This window comes from Trichosurus vulpecula, chromosome 1, assembly GCF_011100635.1.
Source record: "Trichosurus vulpecula isolate mTriVul1 chromosome 1, mTriVul1.pri, whole genome shotgun sequence".
NCBI lineage: Eukaryota > Metazoa > Chordata > Mammalia > Diprotodontia > Phalangeridae > Trichosurus > Trichosurus vulpecula.
In genome coordinates this window covers 549,481,895-549,494,284 of record NC_050573.1, presented here as the reverse complement: position 1 = coordinate 549,494,284, position 12,390 = coordinate 549,481,895, and the positions used below count along the sequence as shown (strand labels likewise).

General features: G+C 39.3%; 1 protein-coding gene across 1 annotated transcript in view; it reads right to left on the bottom strand.

Moving 5' to 3' along the window:
* Positions 1-4,599: 4,599 nt before the first annotated feature.
* The window catches only part of LOC118834192 (ATP-binding cassette sub-family A member 3-like), a 351,631-nt gene continuing 343,840 nt past the window's right edge, over positions 4,600-12,390 (bottom strand). The window contains exons 30-31 of the mRNA XM_036741640.1: positions 8,305-8,378; positions 4,600-4,679 (exon numbers count right to left, since the gene is read on the bottom strand). Coding sequence (XP_036597535.1) covers positions 8,360-8,378 — 19 coding nt within the window. The 3' untranslated portion in view covers positions 4,600-4,679; positions 8,305-8,359. The remainder of the gene's footprint in view (positions 4,680-8,304; positions 8,379-12,390) is intronic.

Below are 12,390 nucleotides of genomic sequence, written 5' to 3'. Positions count from 1 at the left end.
GCAGGAGTGAAGAGCCTGCTGAAGATCTAAGCCCAGTTCGGGCTGGGGGTTCTTGGGGAAGGAGGAGTGCTGGGGTGACAGAGCTGGCACCTCCCCCCCAAAGGTGGAACATAGAACTCGTTAGTCTACAAGCAGTCATACCCCACTGAAAAACTCAAGGGTCAAATTAGTTGGTTGGGAATATGGCCAGGCAGCAAAAGAACACCCAGATTCAGTCTCAGACTTTGAATTCTTTCTTTGGTGACAAAGAAGACCAAAACATACAGCCAGAAGAAGTGAACAAAGTCATAGAGCCTACAACAAAAGCCTCCAATAAGAACATGAACTGGTTTCAGGCCGTCAAAGAGCTCAAAAAGGATTTGGAAAAGCAAGTTAGAGAAGTAGAGGAAAAATTGGGAAGAGAAATGAGAAGGATGTGAGAAACCCATGAAAAACAAGTCAATGACTTGCTAAAGGAGACCCAAAAAAATACTGAAAAATACACTGAAGAAAACAACACCTTAAAAAATAGACTAACTCAAATGGCAAAAGAGCTCCAAAAAGACAATGAGGAGAAGAATGCCTTGAAAGGCAGAATTAGCCAAATGGAAAAGGAGGTCCAAAAGACCACTGAAGAAAATACTACTTTAAAAATTAGATTGGACTAAGTGGAAGCTAGTGACTTTATGAGAAATCAAGATATTATAAAACAGAGCCAAAGGAATGAAAAAATGGAAGACAATGTAAAATATCTCATTGGAAAAACCACTGACCTGGAAAATAGATCCAGGAGAGATAATTTAAAAATTATTGGACTACCTGAAAGCCATGATCAAAAAAAGAGTCTAGATACCATCTTTCAAGAAATTATCAAGGAGAACTGCCCTGATATTCTAGAGCTACAGGGCAAAATAGAAATTGAAAGAATCCATCTATCGCCTCCTCAAATAGATCCCAAAAAGAAATCTCCTAGGAATATTGTCGCCAAATTCCAGAGCTCCCAGATCAAGGAGAAAATACTGCAAGCAGCCAGAAAGAAACAATTTGAGTATTGTGGAAACCCAATCAGAATAACCCAAGATCTGGCAGCTTCTACATTAAGAGATCGAAGGGCTTGGAATGCGATATTCCGGAGGTCAATGGAGCTAGGATTAAAACCTAGAATCACCTACCCAGCAAAACTGAGTATCATGTTCCAAGGCAAAATATGGACTTTCAATAAAATAGAGGACTTTCAAGCTTTCTCAGTGAAAAGACCAGAACTGAATAGAAAATTTGACTTTCAAACACAAGAAGCAAGAGAAGCATGAAAAGGTAATCAAGAAACAGAAATCACAAGGGACTTACTAAAGTTGAACTATTTTGTTTACATTCCTACATGGAAAGATGATGTGTATGATTCATGAGACCTCAATATTAGGGTAGATGAAGGGAATATGCATATATATATATATATGTTTATGTATATATAGAAGTGAATGTGTATGTATGTATATATCTATGTGTATATGTATGTATATATATATGTGTATATTTAAAAGAGAGAGAGCAGACACAGGGTGAGTTGAAGATGAAGGGAAGATATCTAAAAGAAATAAAGTGAAATTAAGGGATGAGAGAGCAACATACTGAGAGAGGGAGATAGGGAGAGATAGAATGGTGTCGATTATCTCGCATAAAGGTGGCAAGAGGAAGAAGTTCTGTGGGAGGAGGGGAGAGGGCAGGTGAGGGGGGAATGAGTGAACCTTGCTGTCATCAGATTTGGCCTGAGGAGGGAATACCATACATACTCAGTTGGGTATCTTACCCCACAGGAAAGAAGAGGGAGGAAGATAAAAAAAAATAAAAGAGGGGGGGATGATGGAGGGGAGGGCAGATGGGGGTGAAGGTAATCAAAAAAACACTGTGGAAAGGGGACAGGGTCAAGGGAGAAAATTCAATAAAGCGGGATGGGTTGGGAAGGAGCAAAATGTAGTTAGTCTTTCACAACATGAGTATTGTGGAAGGGTTATACATAATGATATGCATGTGGCCTATGTTGAATTGCTTGACTTCTTAGGGAGGGTGGGTGGGAAGGGAAGAGGGAAGAGAATTTGGAACTCAAAGTTTTAAAAACAGATGTTCAAAAACAACAAAAAAAAGTTTTTGCATGCAACTAAAGAATAAGATACACAGGCAATGGGGCATAGAAATTTATCTTGCCCTACAAGAAAGGAAGGGAAAAGGGGATGAGAGGGGAGGGGGGTGATAGAGGGGAGGGCTGACTGGGGAACAGGGCAACCAGAATATAAGCCATCTTGGAGTGGGGGGGAGGGTAGAAATGGGGAGAAAATTTGTAATTCAAACTCTTGTGAAAATCAATGCTGAAAACCAAATATGTTAAATAAATAAATTTAAATTAAATTAAATTAGAAAAAGATCTATAAAAAAAGAATGTATTGTGGGAAATGATACAAAGTTTTTGTTTAAGTCTAATTTATTCCAAAATGCTTTTCAATTTTCTCAGCAGTTTAAAAAAAAATAAAATAAGGGTCCCCCCATCCCAGGTGATTTGTTTTCCACTTCATAAAATATACTGGGTTATTGAGTTCTGTCGAGAAACATTTTCCCTTGTCTAGTCTGTTCCTTTGATTTAATTATTTTTAAACCAATACCAAGTGATTTTTGATAAGTCCTGCTTTATAATATAGTTTGAGGCCTTAAGTGTTATTCCTCCTTTATCAGTACCTCTTTTCATCATTTTCCTTGGTATTCTAGACCTTTTGGTTTTTAAAATTAATTTTGTTATTATTTTATCAAATTCTATAAAGTACATCCTTGGTAATTTGATTGGCATGGCGTTAAAAATGTAAATTAATTTTGGTAGTATTGGCAGTTTTATCCTATTAGCATAGCCTAGCCATAAGCACTGAATATTCCTCCACCTATTTAAGTCTTTATTTCTTTAAGGAATACTTTGTAATTGAATTTATACAGATTTTTCTGTGCTTTGGCAGGTCAGTCTCCAAATACTGTCTACATTTTGTAGTTATTTGGAATAAGATTTCCATTTCTATTATTGCTTCTTGCATTTTATTATTATATAGAAATGCTGTTCATTTTTGAAGATTTTATAGCCTGCAATTTTGTTGAAGCTATTGTCTCAATAAATAGCTTTGCTGATTCCCTAGGTTTTTCCAAGTAAATCATCATAACATCAACAAACGGGGATAGTTGTATCTCCTCTTTACCTACATTTAATTTCTTTCTCTTGTCTTATTGCTGTTGCTAGCGTCTCCAGAACTATACCAAATAATAGTGGGGAGAATGGGCATTCTTACTTCATTCTTGTGTTTACTGGAAAAGATTTCAGTGTATTCCCATTGCATATGATGCTTATTTGTGGTTTTAGATAGATGCTTTTTATGATATTAAAAAAAGATCCCTCTATGTCTATACTTGTTAGGGTATAAAAGAATGTTCTACTCTGTCAAAGGCTTTTTCTTCAGCTATTGAGATGATCATATGGTTTTGAGTGTTTTTGTCTTTAATATGATTAATTATGTTGATTATTTTCTTACTGATGAATCACCCTTGCATCCCTGGTATAAATCCTACTAGATCATAATGAATGACTTCTTAGATTAATCACTATAGTTTGATAGGATTGTTTAAAATTATGAGTCAATGTTTCTTAATGATATTGGCCTATGATATTTCTTTATGTGTTTTGTCTTTCCCTGGCTTAAGTGTTAGAACTATACTTGTCCCATAAAAGGATTCCAGTAGGGTGCTTTTTTTCTTAAATTTTGAAAAATACTAACTGTACTTTACTAATTGTTCTTTAAAAGTATGATAGAATTCTCTATTAGGACCAGTAGTTATTTTCTTTGGTGGCTCATTTACAGCTAAATCTATTTCCTTTTATGACATTGAATTATTTAAAATCACTGTCTGGTCTTCTGACAGACATTTAAAAATATTTTACATTTTTGGTTCTCAGTTTTGTGAGCATGTAATTTAATTTAATTATAATATAGTTTAATTATTCCTTTGATTTCTCTTGGTTTTGCTGTGATTTCACTTTGCTCATTTTCTATTTAATGATATGATTTTCTGCTCTCTTCTCTTTAATCAGGTTAGCTAAGAATTTATCAATTTTCATATCTTTTAAAAAACCTACTTTTAGTTTTATTGAGCTCTTTTTTTGTTTCAAATCGATCTATTTCCCCTCTAATTTTTAATATATCCTGTTTTAGGTTTGGTTATGTTTATTCCACTTACAGCTCAGAGCACTCTTTGTCCTTTGCTCTACTAAACATTGTTATTTCTTGAACTGGTTTTAGGAAGAAAAGTGTAGACTTTTTATTGAAAGACTTCAGGCTCTGAGTATTTATGATTTCTTCTCTCATGTCTTGCACACATCTGCAAGGAGCTTATTGTGTGTAGAGGTACTCACCTGAATTTTTCAAGTAGAAAATGAATTACTACATTGATAAATTAAGACAAAGGCTTACAGGCAGAATAATTGTCCCTTTATTTACTACATATAGGCACATGTCATAAGGGCCAGTGATGAGGAGAACTCTTTAGTCATTTTCTTCATCTTCTGCTACTCCCTGTTCAGCAAAACTCAGGAACACTTGTTCTAGTGTGATTTGACTGATGGAATAGTCCTCCAATTTGTATTCATCTTTTGCTTTCTCCAAGATACCAAATACCTTTGGGGCAGCAGATAGAGTAAAATGTTAAAGTTCCCCAGGGAGCATCCTAGAGGAGACCTGGGCTCCCTATCCTTATGCAGGTATTAGGAGAAAAAGGTAGGTGGGTTTCGGGTAGTAGGAAAATAGCCAAATGGGAGCCAGAGAGGAGGAAGGTCTCTTTCTACACCCCTTCATAACAAATGACTGGAAGAGAGTTTAACCTGTTTTTGTGTCATGGACCTCATTCACCCAATCTGGTGAAACTTACAGACTTCTCAGAATAATGTTTTATAAAAATATAAAATATTCTATATTTCACAAAAAGACACCAATTATTTTGAAATACAGTTATAATTTTTTTTAAAGTTCATAGCTCCAAGGTTAAGAATCCCTGCACTTGCTAAAGGTTCTATTCTTGTTTCCAACCTCTCAGTTTCTTAGAATAATCCATGTCTCCGAGCTATAAAACAATTCATATTTATATCATGCTTTAAGATTTACAAAGTATTGGGGGCGGAGCCAAGATGGCAGCTGAAAAGCAGGGACTAGCGTGAGCTCCCCACCGAGTCCCTCCAAAAACCTAAAAAAAATGGCTCTGAACCAATTCTAGAACTGCAGAACCCACAAAAGAGCAGAGGGAAGCAGGGCTCCAGCCCAGGACAGCCTGGATGGTCTCTGGGTGAGGTCTATCCTGCACAGAGCTGGGAGCAGAGCAGAGTGGAGCAGAGCCCAGCGTGAGTGTCCTGGACCAACCAGACCAGGAGCCAGGAGGAGCGTGCCCTAGCACACTGAATCAGCGAGCTGCAGCAGTCACCAGAATTCTCAACCCACGAACACCAAACACAGCAGAGAAGGTTAGTGGGAAAAGCTGCAGGAGTGGAAGGAGTTCACGGTTCAGCTACCGCCCCGGGGGCAGCGGAGGTGGGGCAGCTACAGAAGTACAGCTTCAGTTGCTTCCAGTCCCAGGCCCACCTGGTGGGAGGAATTAAGTGGTGGATCAGAGCAGGAGTGCACAGCCTGCTGAAGATCTAAGCCCAGTCTGGGTAGGGGGTTCTTGGGGAAGGAGGAGTGCTGGTATGGCAGAGCTGGCACATCCCCCAAGCGTGGAACATAGAACTCTTTAGTCTACAAGCAGTCATACCCCGCTGTAAAACTCAAGGGTTAAATTAGTTGGTTGGGAATATGGCCAGGCAGCGAAAAAGCACCCAGATTCAGTCTCAGACTCTGGAATCCTTCTTTGGTGACAAAGAAGACCAAAACATACAGCCAGAAGAAGTGAACAAAGTCATAGAGCCTACAACAAAAGCCTCCAATAAGAACATGAACTGGTTTCAGGCCGTCAAAGAGCTCAAAAAGGATTTGGAAAAGCAAGTTAGAGAAGTAGAGGAAAAATTGGGAAGAGAAATGAGAAGGATGTGAGAAAACCATGAAAAATAAGTCAATGACTTGCTAAAGGAGACCCAAAAAATGCTGAAAAATACACTGAAGAAAACAACACCTTAAAAAATAGACTAACTCAAATGGCAAAAGAGCTCCAAAAAGCCAATGAGGAGAAGAATGCCTTGAAAGGCAGAATTAGCCAAATGGAAAAGGAGGTCCAAAAGACCACTGAAGAAAATACTACCTTAAAAATTAGATTGGAGCAAGTGGAAGTTAGTGACTTGATGAGAAATCAAGATATTATAAAACAGAACCAAAGGAATGAAAAAATGGAAGACAATGGAAATATCTCATTGGAAAAACCACTGACCTGGAAAAGAGATCCAGGAGAGATAATTTAAAAATTATTGGACTACCTGAAAGCCATGATCAAAAAAAGAGCCTAGATATCATCTTTCAAGAAATTATCAAGGAGAACTGCCCTGATATTCTAGAGCCACAGGGCAAAATAGAAATTGAGAGAATCTACCGATCACCTCATCAAATAGATCCCAAAAAGAAATCTCCTAGGAATATTGTCGCCAAATTCCAGAGCTCCCAGATCAAGGAGAAAATACTGCAAACAGCCAGAAAGAAACAATTTGAATATTGTGGAAACACAATCAGAATAATCCAAGATCTAGCAGCTTCTACATTAAGAGATCGAAGGGCTTGGAATACGATATTTTGGAAGTCAATGGAGCTAGGATTAAAACCTAGAATCACCTACCCAGCAAAACTGAGTATCATGCTCCAAGGCAAAATATGGATTTTCAATAAAATAGAGGACTTTCAAGCTTTCTCAGTGAAAAGACCAGAACTGAATAGAAAATTTGACTTTCAAAAACAAGAATCAAGAGAAGCATGAAAAGGTAATCAAGAAACAGAAATCACAAGGGACTTACTAAAGTTGAACTGTTTTGTTTACATTCCTACATGGAAAGATGATGTGTATGATTCATGAGACCTCAGTATTAGGATAGCTGAAGGGAATATTTATATATATATGTATGTATATGTATATATATACGTGTGTGTCTACATATATATACACACGTATATATATATATGTGTGTGTGTGTGTGTATGTGAGTGTGTATGTATGTATGGAGAGAGAGAGAGAGAGAGGGAGAGAGACAGAGAGAGAGAGAGAGAGAGAGGGCACAGGGTGAGGTGAAGATGAAGGGAAGATATCTAAAAGAAATAAAATTAAGGGATGAGAGAGGAATATATTGAGAGATGGAGATAGGGAGAGACAGAATGGGGTAAATTATCTTGCATAAAAGTGGCAAGAAAAAGCAGTTCTGTAAGAAGGGAAGAGAAGTCAGGTGAGAAGGAATGAGTGAATCTTGCTCTCATCAGATTTGACCTGAGGAGGGAATACCACACATACTCAATTGGGTAACTTACCCCACAGGAAAAAAGGAGGAAGAAGAAGATAAAAAAAGGAGGGATGATAGAAGGGAGGGAAGATCGGGGTGGAGGTAATCAAAAACAAACACTTTCAAAAGGGGACAGGGTCAAGGGAGAAAATTCAATAAAGAGGGATAGGTTAGGAAGGAGCAAAATATAGTGAGTCTTTCACAACATGAGTATTGTGGAAGGGTTATACATAATGATATGCATGTGGCCTATGTTGAATTGCTTGACTTCTTAGGGAGGGTGGGTGGGAAGGGAAGAGGGGAGAGAATTTGGAACTCAAACTTTTAAAAACAGATGTTCAAAAACAACAAAAAAAAGTTTTTGTATGCAACTAGAAAATAAGATACACAGGCAAGGGGGCATAGAAATTTATCTTGCCCTACAAGAAAGGAAGGGAAAAGGGGATGGGAGGGGAGTGGGGTGACAGAAGGGAGGGCTGACTGAGGAACAGGGCAACTAGAATATATGCCATCTTGGAGTGGGGGGGAGGGTAGAATTGGGGAGAAAATTTGTAATTCAAACTCTTGTGAAAATCAATGCTGAAAACTAAATATATTAAATAAAAAATATTTTAAAAAAAGATTTACAAAGTATTTTCATAAACACACCATGAGTTAGGTAGAATATTATTCTCCCTTTTGGCTCTTCCATGCTAAGTTCAGTTTTCTTTCCATTACAGCACTCAAATAAAAGGTCCCTGATGTTACTGAGCCTGTCAGTGCTTTATAGTACTCATTCCCATAAGGCTGGTTCTCACTCCTACTTTAAGGGGTATTAGTTTGTATTGGCTCCTCACACTCACCTTTGCCCACGTGAGTTTTTCACTGGGGATGTTGTAATGGACCATTCCTTGGTGTTCATGCTTCAGTGTTTGGCCTGAAATGGGGAGGAGACTCTTGGTGAGGGAAAGTGATGTGGAAGAGCTGTTTCCTGGTAAACTTATTTTTAAATTCAAAATAACTGTTACTGTCAAATCACATCAAAGGAGAGAGAACACAAGTATAGAAACAGGCATGACTAGAAGGGTGTGCCAGCATCCACTGAAGGGCCATTGCCATTGAATAGGAAGGGGAAGATGAAGAGTTATGGAAAGGAAGGACGCAGGATCTGCTGGCACACTTAGCACACTGTTGTAGCCATGCCTATAGGTGTAGATAATCCTTATGAGGTGCTTGAGTGCCTGTGCTTGGGCCCCAGTTCCAAAATCACATCTCTCCCTAGCCTCAAAACACTGTCCCTAGCAGTCTCTCTCTAGCAAAACACTTATCTCTCTTCATGACACAGTAGCCAGCTGCACCTATAGATTAGTTTGACCAGTTGAGTATGTGTTGAACTGGCTGTGTACTAGGTCATAGAGATATTCACTACTCACTGGCCTATCATATATGCAAGCTAGACCTAGACATATGTATACTCCCTTATATTCATCTTGTCTAACAAGAGATTGATGGAAGCAGCCTGGGTATTTCCTAGTCAGCCCTGATCGTTAAGTTGACTTAGTGATGTTTCAGGCCTAAAATCACACCTTCATGTAACGGCACCCCCCTTGGGAAATTTCCCAATGAACTCTGGGTAAGATACCTGCACAGTAGATACTAAATGTGCATGTTCCTTTAAGATCACCCCTTAACCACTCCCTAATCCCACCCCAAAACCACTAATTAGAATATTTGGCACGTTTTACCCCAAAATATCCTATATAAACTTTACCTGTACCCATCCAAGGTTCCCTAAGAATTCTTGCCCACTGAAAAGTGTAATAAATCTTTGCCACTTTTACTTAAAGAATGCTTGAGTCCGTGAATTCATTCCAGACAGCCCGACCCTCTCCAGCACTCGGGTCCTCAGTCTGGGAACTTCAGTCTTGGGGTTCCTGGACTTCGTCTCCCAACCCTTAACAATCCCAAATAACAGATAATCTAAAAGCCATTTCTCTTTGGATTAGATTTCATGATTGCTGCTTGCAGAAGCAGAATTTTCTTGTTTTATTTGACTTCTCATGATATATTCTCTATAGTACGTTAAAATGCAAAGGACTCGCAGATTTTTTTAAAAACGTGCTGGTTAAAAATATGCCTTAATGCATCCCATGAAGAACAGTTGAGCCTTTGAAAATTCTCATATCCACGCACAGACACATGTAATGAGTGATCAGGGGAACCCGTAATTGACTAGCTGGACCGGGATATCTTCTATGGAGGTGGACAAGTGTCCTAAATTAATCAAGAAGAGCTATGATTAATCTGAAATACTGCTGCTCATTGAATGAACATGATTAATGAACCTTTGTCAGAAGGTCCATGTGTAAAGCTTGTCTTACTGTTGATCCTGTCATCACCCACAAACATACCACTTTTATGTTCAAGAATTCTGAAATCCCCTCATCCAACCATAACCTATTGACTTTATACCTCTCTCTGCCTTCCCTTACAAAACCCTACTCTTCACCCACCTCATTTCTCTCCTAAGCCATTCCCCTGCACTAGGTGCACTTTTCTCTTTTCCCCATCTTGACCCCTTAGTGAATCAATTCAACTCTATTCGGTCTTCCTCTCTTGAATCCTTAGCCCCCTTATCATACTGCCAGTTACTCCCAGCCTAACCTCAGCCCTAACCACTGTCTCTATTCACTGCTTTTGCGGCCGCACACATGTTGCTGAATGAAGATGGAGAATGTCAGGCAATGATTTTTACTAGGTCCAATACAAACTTGTGTTGTCCAACCTCAAGTAGGCCCTCACTGCTGCTAGGCAATCCAACTATACCTCCTTTATCAATTTGCTATCCCATTCTCCACAGCAACGTTTAGGAAACTTTTCATCACTCCTCAAGCTTTTCATGGCTCCCCAGTCCCTCACTTTCTGAGCTGAGAACCCTGGATCATATTTTACAGAAAAAGTTGAGGCCATTTGCTGTGAACTCCCTCTTCCCCATCTCCTATCACTCACGTGCCTTCTGCCACCATCTCCTCCTTCACCCCTGTCTTACATGATGAAGTGGCCCAACAGCAAGGCTACTCCTACTTGCTTAAGTAATCCCATTCCATCTTATCTCCTCCAACAGACTGCCCCTCTGTCATCCTCACTCTTTCACTTATTTTCAGTCTCTCCCTGTCTACATGCCCTATTGCCTATAAATATGCCCATATCTCTCTTTTCCTGAAAAAAAAACTTCTACTTTATCTTTCTGATCCTGCTCACTACTGCCTTCTTCTATCTCTTCTGTCTTTTACAATTAAACTCAAAAAAGGTCGGCTACAATAGGTGTCTCCATTTTTCTCTCTTTTCATTCTCTTCTTGACCCCTTAGAATCTGGCTCCCAACCTTTTCATTCCACCCAAACAGCTCTCTTCAAAGTCACTAATGATCTCTGTGTTGCCTATTTTCCTTGACCTCTCTGCAGGCTTTGATACTGCTGATCACTTCTTTTTGATGCTCTCTTTTCTATAGGTTTCATTCAGTGATCTCATTAGTTCCCATGGATTTAATGACCATCTCTGTGCTAATGGTTCTCAAATCTACCTGTCCTACCTGAAATCTCTGACCTCCAATCTTGCTTGGCCAGTAGACATTTTAAACTCAATAGGTCCAAAACAGAACTCATTATTCCCTCTGAAACCTGCTTCCCTCTAATTTGCCTTATTAATGTAGAGAACAACACCATACTCCCAGCCAGTTCCGCAAGCTCGCAACCTAGGAATCATCCTGGAAGTATTTACTATCTTTCACCTCCCGTCCCCCACCCCCATCCAAGGTCTTGCCAAGGTCTGTCAATTTCACTTTTGGAACCTCTCTTGAATACACCCCTTTTCTCCTCAGATGCTGCCACCATTCCACTGCAGGCCCTCATCACCTCACTCCTGGACTACTATAACCTGCTGGTGGGTTTGCCTGCCTCATCTGTCCCCACTCCCCACCCATCCGGAAATCTCAATGCTCTTAATTGTAGTGCCTCCCCTCTGTTAATTATTTTTTATTTATCCCATAGCTTGCTCTGTAGATTGGTTTGCATGTTGTCTCCTCCATAAGACTGTAAGCTTCTTGAGGGCAGGAACTGTCTTTTGCCTCTTTTGTATCCCCAGTGCTTAGCACAGTGTCTGGCACGTAGTAGGTGCTTAATATATGTTTATTGATTTATTGAAGATAGAGGAAGAGGGAAGGGGGAGAGAGGGAAAGGGAGAAGGGAAACCATATTAACTTGCTACAACCCTGTATATAGTCTATATATACCCATATACATATACACACATACTATCCTATGTATACACATATACATACATCCTATATATACATATAACACTGTTACATAATCTCGGTTAGGTCTACACTGCAGCAAAGGAATCCTTTTATACTGCCCCAATCAATTCACTACTTGCCACAGTGACTATTTCAAACCTCTTTTATTCCACTCTCTCCACACTCTCAGTTGAAGATCTCACTTTATCCTTCACTGAAAAAAGAGAGGCTACTGACAAGAGCTCCTACCTTTCCTGTCCTACTCTCACATTCAGAAATCTCCCTCCAGTATCTCATATGAAGAGGTGGCTTTTTCCTTGCTACAGCCAAGCCCTTCCCCTCCCCCCCATATTCATCTTTCCCAATCTGTCCCTTTCCTTCTTATCCAGCTAATTGACCCTATTATCACCCCCATTCTCTCTAATCTTTGGTCTCTCCTTCTAGACTGGTTACAAGTATCTTCATGTCTCTCCCCACTCCCACCCCTTTAAAAAATATTTACACGGTCTAATCATTACCACTAGCTATTATCTCATACTGTCCTCCTTGACTAAACTTTGAGAAAGCCATCTAGACAAAGTCTCTTCTTCCTCTCCTATCACTTGTTTTTTAAATCTTCTGCAATTGGATTTTTGACCTTATTATTCCACTGA